At 33.0% G+C, this 15,320-nt stretch overlaps 2 protein-coding genes across 3 annotated transcripts; one reads left to right on the top strand and one right to left on the bottom strand.

The window, feature by feature from the left end:
- Positions 1–204: 204 nt before the first annotated feature.
- LOC146537730 (cytochrome b-c1 complex subunit 2, mitochondrial-like) lies at positions 205–6,687 on the bottom strand. Its single transcript, XM_085187910.1, has 10 exons — positions 6,528–6,687; positions 6,242–6,375; positions 5,947–6,121; positions 5,736–5,867; positions 4,931–5,101; positions 3,543–3,634; positions 3,018–3,115; positions 1,682–1,845; positions 849–1,070; positions 205–413 (listed from the first exon to the last, which is right to left on the bottom strand). Exons 1-10 carry the CDS (start codon positions 6,570–6,572, stop codon positions 330–332), a joined length of 1,317 nt encoding a protein of 438 aa, XP_085044036.1. The 5' UTR covers positions 6,573–6,687; the 3' UTR covers positions 205–329.
- A 684-nt stretch (positions 6,688–7,371) lies between these two features.
- elg1 (enhanced level of genomic instability 1) lies at positions 7,372–13,265 on the top strand. 2 transcript variants are annotated; one of them, XM_085187906.1, is made up of 3 exons: positions 7,372–7,549; positions 7,668–11,240; positions 12,719–13,265. In XM_085187906.1, exons 1-3 carry the CDS (start codon positions 7,512–7,514, stop codon positions 12,960–12,962), a joined length of 3,855 nt encoding a protein of 1,284 aa, XP_085044032.1. In that variant the 5' UTR covers positions 7,372–7,511; the 3' UTR covers positions 12,963–13,265. The 2 variants fall into 2 exon arrangements, with proteins under 2 accessions (XP_085044032.1, XP_085044034.1); XM_085187908.1 differs by having other exon boundaries at positions 7,415–7,554.
- The last annotated feature ends 2,055 nt before the right edge of the window (positions 13,266–15,320 follow it).

Genomic DNA, 15,320 nt, shown 5'->3' with positions numbered 1-15,320 from the left:
TTTTTTTCGTCTAGTTATTTCTTTAGCGAATTTTATGAATTATATGTAAATTTTCATAACTAATTTGGGTTCCTAAACTAGCATTTGCTAAGTTTTGTTTGTGCTGCAGAATTTGTTAGGAAAATACAGAGATATGAAGAAGAATGAATTATAAGAATAAATAAATACAAATATTATGTCATAAGCTACAATTAAACAAACATAGAAATTAACATTTTTTATTTAATACAACAATAAATTATATCATATATATCAAGATTCTATGATAATGGTATTTTCATGGTTGTAAGTAGTATTTTGTCTTGCTATTCTATTTAAGTATTAACAGTTTACAGCTCATCAGCATAGGGTACAAATGAGAGATTTCCAGCTGCACCCATGGACACCTTGCTTTTTGCAGCATTTGATAGGGCCTGCAATAAAGTCATTATATCAAAAAAAAAAAGTGTAGACAAGGGAACCTAGTATTAGGACACTCCATGCCCAATATACCGCCAAATCTTAGAGACATTGCCTGTTAAGTGGCGGAACTGAACACCGCACTTTCCTTGTTAAAAGAGGAAATATAAATAATTCATTGCCACAAATGGGAATCGAAAACACAGCCGTCGCCTTTATAGTCAGATTCCAAAGAAAATATCCATAAATAAATATTTTTATATTTTTTTTATAATAGTGCTTTATATAACTATCAACAAATTCGTTCTTAATATATTACATTTACATCAATTATAATTTTTGTTTGTGTTTATATTTGTGGTGTACAATAATGTGTAATACAAATAAATAAAATATGAAAATAAAACAAGAAATATATTTATATTATATAAAAAATTATAAAAATATACCTGTGAAATATCACTGTTGGATAGGCCATCAATATCTTTGGCTATATCAAGTGATGATTTGACGGAACCAGAGTACAGACCCTGGGCGGCAATAGATTCAGCAAGTGATGTACCCTCCTCAGCTTCGCTTAGTACTTGCAGCTTCAATAGGTTCTTACCAGCCTTGATGGCATCAGCACTCAAACTAGCACTCTTTAGTACTTTGCCAGCAGCTTTGACAGCCTGTCAATATATTTTTGAATTATTTTTTTTAGTATCAAACATATATCCTGCATATAGCAAGATAGAGGGATCTGGTGGAACTTGTTGTGTTAAGTCACTCCATTCAACACAAACTGGTCAGAAGGTTTCAGAGGGATTTGAGAGAGGAAATAAAAATAATTTAAATAGAATCATTCCTGTCGAGATCGAACCCTCAAAACCCGATCGATGTCCTAAAAGGATATGTAGGGACATACAGCTACAATTGAATTAAAGTGTTTATTAACCCAATTTATAATCTTCTTTATTTTTGTCTACTCCATACTGCCGCGGAGGCACAGCATCTGCGACGGTTGTGGGTTCTATATCTCTCGAAACCCGAAATTATTTTCACTGCCCCCGTTAAGTTCCGTCACTTAACAATATCGCAAAAATTTTGTGAAAATAGGAACAAAAGACTAGACAAAAACAACTTTAATGTCATGTACTAACATTGAAGAGATGAACTGATGACTGTTGTCAGTGTCTTAGTCTAAATTGATGCACCACAACTTCTTACAAAAAGAGGAATATATATTATATACTTCTTATTATGGAATAGAAAAAAAATACAAAATTATTAATAAGCTTACAGCATTAGCTTCATCTTTCGGTACGGAGAGAACAACGCCAAAGAGACCACTGTCAGAGTATGAGACATTGAAGCCGGCCGCTGCAAATGGTCCAATATTTCCTAAGGCTTTGGCTAATGGAGTGTTGTCCGCCCCCCACTTTGTCACTGGTCCGTTACCGAGAGCTAAAAATATAAAATAGATACAATTTATCATACAATATTATTTTTTGGGACCATTGAAGCACAGCAGTACAGCTTGTGACTGCAAGTGGGACAGTCGAGGGATTGATTCTAATTCAATGAGGACGAAGAAATGAGGCTTATATAATTATAGGTTATAGTTAAATGACAAATATATGTATATATAGATATATACAATGAAATTGTCACTGTAATGACGTCAAGAAGAATTGACATTCTGCATTAAATTTTTGAACTATGAAGATAAGATCATAATGGACTGTTTGCAGGTGCTCTCTCTCGACACCAGAGCGAAGAAATGAAATATTTCACTTCCTCGAGTTGGGATCGACCCACAACCAGTCGCGTTCACACTCTGAGCTCCTGCGTCACGACTGACCTATTGGTACGCGGTATGATTTATAATTTTAATCTTAAGTCTTCTAATACTTTTTAAATCTTGCAGTTTTTTTCAAACAAAATAATTATATTTATTATGTTCAAATATTAATTATGAGCTATTTATTGTTCATAATTTTGAAATTTAATTAACTTTTGATATGCTTTATTTTTAATACTGTACACTTTTAAATCATGCCCACATGCCAATAATAGTTTAAGTAAACTGTATCATTTGTTGGTGTCCATTAAAAAATTGTTTAATCTGATAAATTTAAGAAATGTTTAAAACTAAAGAACATATTTCTGTTTACTACTGTAAGAGTAAATACTAGCTTTTATTTGTGGCTTTGCCTGCACGGTCAGTAGAAAAAATACATACTGTTTCAAATTCTAAGTGCCTTTTGCTGCTTTGACCATAGGTTCATAATGTGAAAAATAAAATAAAAATTTTAGTGAATAGCTTTTGAAATTGGGATTAAACCACGCAAACTCTTCAGTTTTAAAATATCAGTATAGATTATACAGACCCTTCGAGGAGGCCGTCGCGGAGCAGGTGCATAAACATACGATTGTAAACACGACGGTTGTGAGTTCGGTTCCCACTCGGGGGATTGAAATACTTATTATTTTTATTTACTTACTCTGGTAATGAGGTTTAGCGTGTTGAGTTTCGCCACTCAACACGCGACACCTTAAGTATTCGGCGGAAATTATGGAGCGGAAGTGTTTCAATGTGGAATGAAAGTTAAAAAAAAATAAATAAAAAAACATACCCTTAGCAGCAACAGCCAGAGCGAGGCTTTGTGGTGATCCAGCAGGAGCGCCTTGCACTGCTATAGCTACGTGAGCCAAATCCCCACCCATTTCCTTTCTGATAAAACAAAATTCTAAGCTAATTTCTAATAAATAAATTTGTCTTACATAATTTAATAATCTTTGTCAATTCCAAATGAGACCATCGTGGCGCAGTGGCGCAGTGGCACAGCGTGTGATTGTGAGCGCGACGGCAGCGGTTGAAATTCTCATACAGGAAAATGAATTATTTTCATTTCTTTGTAACAAGACAAAGCTGAACTTTGACTACCGTCTCAAAAATTTGGTGGATATAAATATAAACAGAGTGTCTTAACAATGGAATCTATTGTTTTGGCTACTCTATTATTTGTGGGATACAGTAAGTTTAAATAAAATATGTTTATTAATGTATGCAATTTTGGTTATTAAATTTGTAAAGGACATACAATTGTATTTATATACAGTTTTCTCATGAAAACTAATATAATTTAAATTAATATTACCTTAACTCTCCCCCATAGTATTTAGAAGCTTCACTCTGAGCTTCACTGCCTGATGACAACTGAAGAGCCTGAGCTACTAGACTGGCATTGTCCTATTAATTGTAAAATGTAACAATTAAAGGTGTGTATACTAACATTCCACATATTATGTATATGTATATATTTTTTTATGCTTATAATAGTTTAAATTATATTAACACACTATCTTAACATAATGTTAACAAATACTATAAAATGACGGTATTTGAGAGGACATGAAAAGTTTATTTAATTTCTCCATTCTGGTTAGACATAGAATGTCTTGACACAAGATTCTTTCTGTTCATAGTGTGGCAAAGAATGGGGTATAGGAGTCCTAAATTTCATGACATTTTTGTGTGACATAATTTAAGGATGGCCACGTATCTATCTATACATATAATAAACTAGCGGATCCGGACGCGGCTACGCCTGCTTGAAATATGAGAATATAATTTCTATAGAAATATAATTTCAATCTAGATGAAATGCTAAAAGTGACTATTATATTATATTTATTTTCATAAGGGTGAATATCAAAATGACGCGGTCGCGTAGCGACGACGGTTGTTATTAACATGGCAGGATAAATTGCATGTCAAATTAGAAAGTATTTTAATTTATTAGTATATATGTGTAATGTAATATTATATAGCCTATAGCACTTCTGAAGAATGCAGCTTTCATACAAAACAAAAACAAAGTAAATCGATCCAGTAGATCCAGAGATCTTAGCGTTCAAACAAACAAACAAACAAACTCTTCCGCTTTATTATCTATATATATAAAAGGACTTGTCCTCACTGACTGAGGTAAGACGCGCGCACAGCCGTAACCGCTGTGCGTAGAAACGTCAAATTTGGACAAAAGTTTACTTTCGTAATCTGGACATACACTAAGAAGGGATTTTGGAAAATTTTAACCCTAAAGGGGCGAAATAGGGGTTGAAAGTTTGTATAGAAAAATCTTTAAAACGCCACCGATTTTTATAAAATTTGAAATTTAGACTCTTAAAAATATTTCATTGAACACATATTTCGTGGTTTTTTGGAATTCACCCCTAAATACGCAAGCGAAGCTGCGCGCGTCCGCTAGTATTAGTATAGATTGTAACTGCTAAAGTTTAGCATGTACAAAAATTTTAAGAAATAAATAAGAAAGTTTTATTAATAAAGTATTTTGTTCAACAAAATTGATTTAAAATAACTGTTTCATTGAATTGGCTGAAACTTTTGTTTTCAATGTATGGATAGTGTTGTCAAAAATATAATGTTATTAGAACATGAAAGTAATTTAGATTAGTATGCAAATAACTGCGTAGTTCAAGTGTGCAAGCTGTAAAGGAGTTACTAGTTATAAAATATATTCACCTGGCTATTACCAATAATAGCAACAGCACACCGACCAGAAGTCAGGGTACTGCTGGCAAAGTGTTGAAGGGACTCCGAGCTGATTTTGCCAATTTTCTTAGGGGCAATGAACAGAGAATTGCCTAAACCACGGCGGTATGCAGCTTTGTGAAGTAAATCCACTGCACGAACCTGTAAACATCATGCTTTTATAAAAATATATAGATTATTAATTATTATTATACAATTAGATTGCCAAAAATCTTGTTAATTTCCGTTACTGTTGCAATTTCGGCAAATACTCCCTTAGTGTTATCTTCTCCAAGTAAACTATTATGCCAAATTATAACTTTTGATACTGTACATTCAGCTTCTATAGTAACAGCTGTGTATGTGTACAGCATACTTTTATACTATTATATAATATCTTTTTTTAGCTTCACAAAATATATATATATAACACATATAGCAGGTAGGGGTAGCACATACCTAAGCAGAGGGAACCTAGTGTTGACACACTCTGTTACCTACACACTGACTTTCTGGGGCAGTCAAGACATTGTGGCACAGTTAATTTAATTCACATAGAACAGTAATTGATATGGTTGAGGGTTCAATCCCCACTCGGAGAATTTAATTATTATTATATTTTCTTTCTGAAAAGATAAACCTCCTTGAGTTCCACCACTTCAAACTCAACATTTAAATTTCAGAAAGCAGAAAGTTGTAAATAAGTATTAATATATAGGGTTCTTTTTGCTTAATCGGTGATATGCGGGGGTCAGGCAATAGTATGTAACACAAAGTTAGAAGCAAAGTATTATACCTGAGGAGGCAGTACTGCAAGATCATACTTTAGACGGGGAAGGTTGTCACTTAATTCCCAAGGCCGAAATTCCTGGTTAGATACAATATTATTCAAGTATTCCACAGCTTGCTGTAAGTTGTCTTGGGTAGCCTGAAATTTGACAACCATTATTTAAAAGACCTTTACCTCTATAATCAATATATTACAAATATTACCTATTGCTAGTTACCTCAAGAGTATAGTAGATGAATTCACGGTCTCCTGATGCATTGAAGGATGCGCCAATCTGGCCAAGTTGACGACGGATAATAAAAGCATTTGCATTTTTTGTAGTAAGTCCTGCAGCAGAACGTAAGAGGTGAGCTAAGCCTAACTCTCCTTGTGGTTCATAGCGTGATCCAGCTCTACAAGTAATTAAAATGTTACAATTCATTATATTTTTAGTATACATATAATTGCTATAAACATAATGATGATGTACAATGATGGTATGTGAAAAATGTATATTATATCACACTACTTACTTAAAGGCGATTGTCACTCGTGCTACTGGTGAACCATTATCCAATGCAGCCACAAATGTTTTATTGGGTAAAACACTAGACTGAATTCTTACATCCTTTTTCAACGCAGGAGCAACTTGTGCGTAGTTTCTGGCCTACACAAAAATATTAAGTTATTACACGTTAAGTAGTGGCTGGGAGTTTTATATTCCTGATCATTCATATGGTTTTACATAACAGGGTTTTGACAGGCAGAAAAATTATTAGTGCAGATTTTGAATTAAAAGTAATAAGTGAAATATCATACCGTTACATGACGAATAAGTGGTGTAGCAATCGTTTTTGACGACATTTTTTAAACACTGTTCAAAATTGTAATGTTTTTACACCTTAATAAAATATTTCTCCGCTTAGCTTACACAGCTATGGGCTGTCGGAATCGGAACTAGTTATCAAAAATCGATTTTACTGAGATGGTAACATTTGTTGAAAAAAGTTCTCGGAAACATACAAATTTCAAGTTCCTTATGATTACTCATTGATAGTAAATTATTTTAAGAAGATAAATATTATACTAAATATTTAACTAAGTAATAAATAAGTAGTCTAGACAAGTTTAATAATTATGTGTTTACAAATAATATTTTAAGAGAAAATCCTTAAAAATTCTACATGCTTTCTTAGTAGCCTTTTTTATGACAGTGTTAAACCTGTGGTTAAAACACTTCGCTTCTCATTTTTCACCCAATTTTCGAGACATTGTATGCTGACTGGTAAAAGTCAATGCTGCGCTTTGTTAACCAGAATGTGAAATAAATATACTGATAATTCAAATATAATCATTCTCTCACACGGAGATTGAACTTACAGCCTTCGAGTTAGCAGGTGCTATCTCACGATACCTTTAACATGCTGCCCCACCACGGCCTCAGCCACTATTAGTTATTAGTTTATTACTATTATGTCTCATATAAGTTTTATTGCACTTATTTATAAATATTATCTAAATACAATAGAATTAAATTATATATTTAAATAATTACAATAATATTATTGAAATCGATCATGGAGATGGTACCAAAAAGACTATAATTTGTGTCGTTCGTTTAAATGTGGTAAACATATTTGACTTTGACAATTTTGACAATGTATATGTGGTAATTGGTAAATATCGGCGCCAATTTTGTGATTTTGTTTTACAGTAATTATATATTAAATAAAAAAACTATAATCTAAAATAAATGATTACTATATATATAGTTATGTGTATATGATACCACTTTAATGTCCTATGTTAAATAAACGAGATTGGGTTAAATTTAGAAGCATGTACGGTTCGTATTTATTAGTGTCACTATTATACTAAATGTATAAAAAATATATATAATCGTTAAATATGATCGTGATATATCGTGTTTAACTAAGTAATGCTTTGATATATTTACAGGATAGTAATGTCCCAGTCTGTGAAAGAGGATGCAATTTTGACTAGCTGTGATGCTTATAATGAAGTTAATAACTGTCGTAAACGGGTATTAAAATCAAAAGAAAATCTATTTAAGATAAAATACAATAAAGAATTAAAGAAAAAATTAAAAAAATATAAATTAAGAAAAGATGGCAATGAAGATCCGGAAGTCCTAAATGTATCAGAAAGTTTAGTGAATTCTTTACGGATTAAGAGCCCTAATAGTAAAAACAATTTACAAGTTACTAGTATACACACTGAGTACGAAGTGCTAAAACCAAGTAATTATCTTTTCAAAATGGTACGAAGACGGAAAAATTGTACTCAAATAGATACTTCACTCGCTAATGATTTAAAAAGTTCTATTCATATTGACAATGTTGTTGAGGATTCACCTTTTAATATGTCAGAAAAAGAAAGGGAAAATAAAAAACAAATGGATGCTTTTAAATTAATGATGGAGTCTCGAAACAAAATTATTGGGGGGAACTCCCCAGGTAAAGAAAAGAGTTGCAGTGATCCAGGTTTTCAAGAAATTATAGAAAAAAAAGAGTTAAAAGTTAAAAGATTGTTAAGACTTCAGAAGATGTCTGAAGATAAAGGAGCTTTAAAGGAAAAAGAAATTGATGCATATAGAGATAGATGTGTTGAACTAAAAATGTTGAGAAGAGCTGAAAGACTGAAAAATATGATTCAAAAGCCAGATAAGAAGTTGGACCATTTAGAAAAAAGTATCTCAGTTGATACTTTAAAAATTGAAAATGGAGACACTAAAAATGATGCTTATAGCAAAACTAAAAGTGTCTGTCCAAAAGCCAGCACATTAAAATTATGTGATATATTTAATGACTCTGGCACTGTTACTAATAAAGATAATATTATAAAGAAAATTTCTGATGAAGATGTAGAATTTCTAAACAAACTATCACCTTCTCTTAGAAAAAAAGAAAATATGCTTTGCTATTTTCAAAAATTAAATAAAGATAAGGATTTGTCTGTGGAAACAGAGTTTAATAATGAAGATGACAATTTAGAGACTAATTATGAGTATGAGAATAAAACTATCATAAAGGTGAAATTTACTCCAAAGAGAAAAAAAAAGAAAATACCCAAAACCATTGAGACATATAAAGAAAATAGTCAGGATAAAGACATAAACAATTCGATTGAAGCAATAATTGATGTTAGTGATAGTAGGAAAAGAAAACGTAATATTAAAGTTGATGAAACATTGGATGTTCCTCTAGAAAAAAATTACAAAGAATCTAATATTAATGAGGGTAGGCCAAAGCGCAATTCTAAATTGCCTGTTAAATACCAAGAAGATGTGCATTGTTTTAGCTCGGATGAAGAGTTACATATTTTTACACCAAAGAAAAAAAGAAATAAAGAACTTAATTCTAATTTTCAAAGTCTTGAAAACAGTAAAGGATGTAAAAAGATAGATTTAGATGTGCTTGACAAAAAGTCTTCAACAATTGTAGAAAATGATAAAAATAAAAAAATGTTGGTGAATAAAAAGGATACCAATGTTTCTAAACAATGTAGAAATATAGGGAGTTCTAAAAAAACACAAAATTGTTCTAAGGAAAATGAGACCATTGAGAAAAAGAATATCAAATTAGCTCCGATTTTTGTCACAAAACCACAATTGTCCCAAGAGGCAATGGAAGCAAAAAAAAAATTTTTAAAAAGTAGTGTCCCAGAGAAACTAAAAATAAAACCTGTCCAACATAATACAAATACTTCTGCTTCCAATACTTTTTATTCAGTTGTTCATGTTCAACAATTGTCTGAGCCTTTAAATTTAATAAATTTTGAAAAAAGAGATTTATTTGAAAGCAAAAATAATCAACATTATGATATAAATAATGTAAATAACAACATTTTAGTTCATCAGTTTTTATTACCAGCTCCATCAGAAAATTTTCAATTGCCTTTACCAAAACAAAAGCCCGAAAAAATTCTAAAAAGTATCAAAATGGATTACCCAAAATTTCCTGTTTACAGAACATATCACTTACTTAAAGGTAAGAGCAAAGGAGAATTTAAGGATTGCAACTATCTGGAATTGGATAATAGTGTTGAAATAATTAATAATTTTAATGATGTGTATGATGAAACTCCTGAAAGATTAAGTTGGTGCGATAAATATAAGCCTTCAACATCTAAACAAATTATAGGTAATTTTGATAGTGTTCAAGAATTAAAAAAATGGCTTGAGTCTTGGACTGAGAAACTAATCAAAGCTAAAAATAATAGTGATATGTCTGATATGTCAGATTTTTATTGGTCCGATACAGATAGTAGAGACACAATGAAAAGCTCAAATAATGTACTAATAATAACAGGTCAAACTGGATCAGGTAAAACCAGTGCTGTATATGCAGTTGCAGCAGAATTAGCCATCAAGGTTATAGAAGTTAACGCAAGTAGCAAAAGGAATGGTAAAATTATGTTACAGGATCTTCAAGAAGCAACTCAGTCTCATAAAGTAAACAGAGGTAAAACTTCAGATTGTTCCCAAAAGTCACAAGAGCTTTTTACAAATATTAAAAAATATGGTAGACCTAAGAAGTTGAAAGAGGATATTAAGAAAAATAAGAAATGTTCTACTACTATTGCAGAATCTGTAATTCCATTAACAACAAGCCAAGAAAGTGTGAGAACTGGAATGTCACTAATTTTAATTGATGACGCCGATATAATGTTTGACCAAGACGATGGTTTTACTTCAGCCATATCACAATTGATTCAATCCTCCAAGAGACCGGTCATCCTGATTACTTCATCACTTACATGTTTACATTTGCAAAAATTTTTTCAAATTGGAAAAATTATTCGTATGCGTCCATTATTACCCAGAATGCTGGGCACATGGTTGGATATAATGTGTTTGGCAGATGTTGGTACATGTTTTACAGGATTGGGAGCAAAGTTACTTAATATGAACAAGGGTGATATACGAAAAACAATTAACTATTTACAATTTTACATGAACTCAACAAAAGTAAATCAAGTAGACGATGCTGTCTTATCACAAGTTAAGTGTAACTTTGATGAAGAAAGTTCAAGTATGTCTTGGGCTGATTCTGAAGGAGTTCCGGGGACCTCAACTGAAATTTTATCTACACCAGACTTGGTCCTAGATAAACAAATACAAAAGTCTTTTTCTGAATCATTAGATATTTTCAATATATGGTGGAATCTTTCCTTTGTAACACCTAATAAAACGAATGTTAATGATATCATTGGAAATCGAGATAAAAGTTCCTATATGGAGAAATTGGTTGAAGTTTTGGACTCTATATCTATAATTGACAATATTGATAGTTTGAATCCTAGCAGAAAGTCTTGTATTACTATGAGACCATGGCATACTAATGAATATGCAAGTTTATTGGAGCTTGAAAACGTTGAAGACTTTAATAGTGCATTTTCTGTAAACAAGGATATAATAGATGTACTCATGGAGAGTACTATTTCGAAAACTGAAAAGTTGACGTTTGACAATACTGTAAATATAAATTCTCCTAGTATGAGTAAGCAAAGGTGAGTTTTGAATTAATTTTGTTACTGTTGAACTTGAGCGTCTGAGCGCATTGGCAACAAGATTTTAATAAGTGGATTTTAAAAGACTTTTGGTACTGAGTTCCCTGCTCTTTGTTTTACGAGACCAGATTACAAAACCAAATATTACTTAAATGTAATGTGTGATTGATTATTGATTGGTGAATTGATTGAATTCACAACCGTCGCGTGCATTGTGACGTCACGGTTAAGTACTGTGACGTCACAACGATGGCATTACACAAATTATGCTAATGTAATTAAGTAATGCTTGATAATTGCAAGATGGAGTTTAGTATCTGTGTGAAGAATCTTGGTATCAGGATGGATAATACTCTGACATGGGTTCCTCAAATAGCGGATTTAAGCCGCAAGGCCTTTGCTGCTATTGGGAGGGTAAAAAGATGGAAAAACTTATTGCCGCTTAAAACTAAAATATCATTAGCTCAATCTCTTCTTTTTCCTATACTGGATTATGCAGATTCCTGTTACCTAGATTTGACACAGCAGTTACTGAATAAACTCGAACGTCTCCAAAACGTAATAATCCGATTCATTTTTGGACTTAGGAAATATGATCATATTACCGAATATCGAGTTCGACTTAAATGGTTGACCATGGAACATCGTCGCAATTATCATGCACTCGTCCTTTTATACTCTATCTTGTATCTTCCTTTAACTCCTTCATACCTCAAACAAAGATTTACTTTCCTGGGCTCCCGGTCTCAGTCTCTCAATCTACGTTCTAAATATGACAATGTATTGGAGGTTCCATTATGTCGCACCACGTGCTATGGTGAATCATTCACCGTAAAGACGATAAAATTATGGAATGAGCTACCGCGGTTCATCAGGCACTCGACATCTATCAACATCTTCAAGCACCGTCTTAAAGAATATTACCTGTCGTTATAGTCTATGTACAGATTTTACTGATATTATGTATGTATGTATATTACTGCATTTATATGTGTGTATGTTTATATGTATATATGTATGTAGTTTGTATGTATGTATATATATATTTATTGAATATATATAAATATGTATATGTATGCTATATAACAAAAGTATCTTTGTGCAGCGTCCGCCAACTATGGTCTCCTGTTATTAGTATTTGTTAATAAAAGGTTGCCTGTAAGAGATCACTTACAGTGATAAGGCCGCCCTTGCGCTATGTTAAAGTACTATAATTTTTATGTATCTTTATGTATCTTTGTGCAATAAAGTATTTTTGATTTGATTTTTGATTATGTCCATGTAAATTTTACAATAACTTTCTGTTAAATTACATGTGAATTGTTTTTTAAAGAAATGGTTTTTATTACTCAAGCTATTTTCAGCTATGTCCCGAGTATCTTACTACTAGTTTAACATGTAGTTAGCAAGCCTAAAAACAGTTGAAGTTGAAGAAAGTTTCCGAACAATACTTAACTAAATATAATTTTCTATTACAGGGAGCGAGACGTAAAAGTATCACGACATGCGACTCTTTCGAGTTACCTTAACCCATCCGCAGTATTGGATCGAAGAGCTGCCGCGATGGACTATTGGCCATCTTGCAGAACTCTGTGCCGTTTAGAAAAAAACAAAAATGAATCAAGCGTCAAAAGAAATAACCGTTTCTGTCATTATTTGAAATCCTTAAACATTCTATGTAAAAATGATTTTTTCGACTGTCTCGCCGATAGTCTTAGTTAGTGTCCCATATTTTTTTACTGTAAACTATGCTACAATTTACTTTCTTATTTCTTTTCTCAATTTTAAATCAAAAAAAATAATTGCCGTCTTTATTATAATTAAGTATTATCCATACGTAACTTCTTTTTGGTAAACGGTTATTTATTGTGAAAGTTAGTCAATTTTATAATGTGTTAATTTTGGCTACTGTATTTGTTAGATTAAATTTAGCACAATTATGTATGTTACGTTGTGATGTGCGACTCTTATGTTACATATTTTAAAGTAACAATTATTAATAATAAATGACAAATTATTAAAGTTGAAGTATTTTTATTTGTATAAAGAGTAGAGAACTCTCGTGACTTAGAAGTAGAACCAATTTTTTTAATACTTAGTGAAATACAATATAGACATATATTTTGATTTTTTTTGTAATAATTGTATTCCTAGATAATTAACATAGTTTATACAGGGTGAGTCATATTGAACTTTCCGGTTTTGGAAGGACGTTGCACGAAGAAGGGAAGGAGTAGAAGGGTGGGGATGGTGTCATTAGACGCGCCATGACATGCAGTTTTAGTGTGAGCAATGGCTTGGTCGGGACAACATCGTGCGTTCGTAGTTGAAGAGTTTATTAAAAATGGCGGCTCCGTGATCACAACACAGCGTGCGTTCCGTTTACATTTTGCTATTGGTCGACGTGATCCCATTCCCACTGGACCAACAATCAGAAATAGGGTATCAAATTTTAGAGCAACATCATCAGCATTAAAAACAAGACCACAAGGCCGAATTAGGACGTCAACGTCAGCGGAAAACGTGGATAGAGTGCGGGCTTCAATTCAACAATCCCCTCGGCGTTCTGTTCGGAAACATGCCGCTTCACTAGGATTATCTTTCAGTAGTGTCCGCAGAATACTGCATAGAGACCTTAAATTTCACCCATACAAGATTCAGGTAGTGCAAGAATTAACAGTTAGAGACTTAGACACACGAACAAATTTATGCCGCGACATTCAGCAGATCCCCCGCACTGCTGTTTTGATCTTCAGTGATGAGGCACATTTTCACCTCGCCGGAACTGTCAACAAACAGAATTTTCGATACTGGGCTGAGAATAACCCACGAAACCTACACGAACGACCACTTCACAGCCCTCGAGTGACAGTGTGGTGCGCTATTGCAGAGTTTGGTGTGTGGGGTCCCTATTTTTTTGAAGAAGATGGTCAAGTCGTCACAGTTACCTCTGCTCGGTATTGCGACATGCTTGAAACTTTTCTGAAACCGAAATTGGAGGAATTAACGCAGAATCATGACAACGATAACATCTGGTTCCAACAAGATGGTGCTACAGCCCATACATCCAGGCGTTCAATGGAAATCCTGCGACAAATGTTTCCCGGTCATCTCATTTCTTTGCGAGGTGACGTTGGGTGGCCGCCGAGATCACCTGATTTAACCCCCTGCGATTTCTTTCTCTGGGGTTACCTGAAGGAAAAGGTGTACACGCATCGTCCCCGAACCATCGATGAACTGAAGGCTGCAATCACGGAAGAAATCAATGCTATTCCGCTGAATATGACTCGACGAGTAATGGACAACTTCCGGGAAAGGCTTCAGCAGTGTGTGGTCAATGGAGGTAGACATTTACAGGATATCATTTTTAAAACCAACTAAATTAAAACTGCATGTTATGTGCTTTCAAACAATAAAATAATTTTTACTGCATGTCGCTTTGTTTTTAATACACACCTTATTGAAATCGGAAAGTTCAATATGACTCACCCTGTACTATTGATTAGGACCGGACGGAGTGGCGAGAATTAGGGGAGGCCTATGTCCAGCAGTGGACGTTGAAAGGCTGATGGATGGATGGATGGATACTATTGATTGTAGTGTCATTACATCTTTCGAAAAAAAAAAACAATTTTCGTTGAAACTGGTCATCCAGAAAATAGTAAACAAATGGTAAATATATTTTTTGTATAAAATTTGTAAAGCGGTTAAGCTACAAAGCAATGAAATGGTTGTGAAATACGAACGGACAAATAGATCTTGTTATTCACTATAACTACAATAAAAAAAAAATGTTATGTAGGTATACTTAATTGTTTAAAAGTAAACACGCGGTGTACATTTGGTGTCGAGGCAAAGCGCAACGCGGAAAATGGAGGACGGAGTCTCTTAACACTAGGTTATCTGCCTACCCTGTTGTGTGCGGGATACAGCGTGAAGCTGTTTTATTTTAAATAAAATCAAACTAAAACTTTATTGATATTTACTATTTGAAATACTTAAGACTAAACTACTATATGACAAATCGAATACAATCTTAAATGCTACCCAGACGAGTTTTTATAAATAAAGTATACAAAC

Source organism: Heliconius melpomene, chromosome 7 (genome assembly GCF_056956725.1).
Source record: "Heliconius melpomene rosina isolate 202511_hmr_F chromosome 7, ASM5695672v1, whole genome shotgun sequence".
Classification (NCBI taxonomy): Eukaryota; Metazoa; Arthropoda; class Insecta; order Lepidoptera; family Nymphalidae; genus Heliconius; species Heliconius melpomene.
Note: the sequence above shows the minus strand (reverse complement) of the source record. Positions and strands in the feature narration are given on the sequence as shown.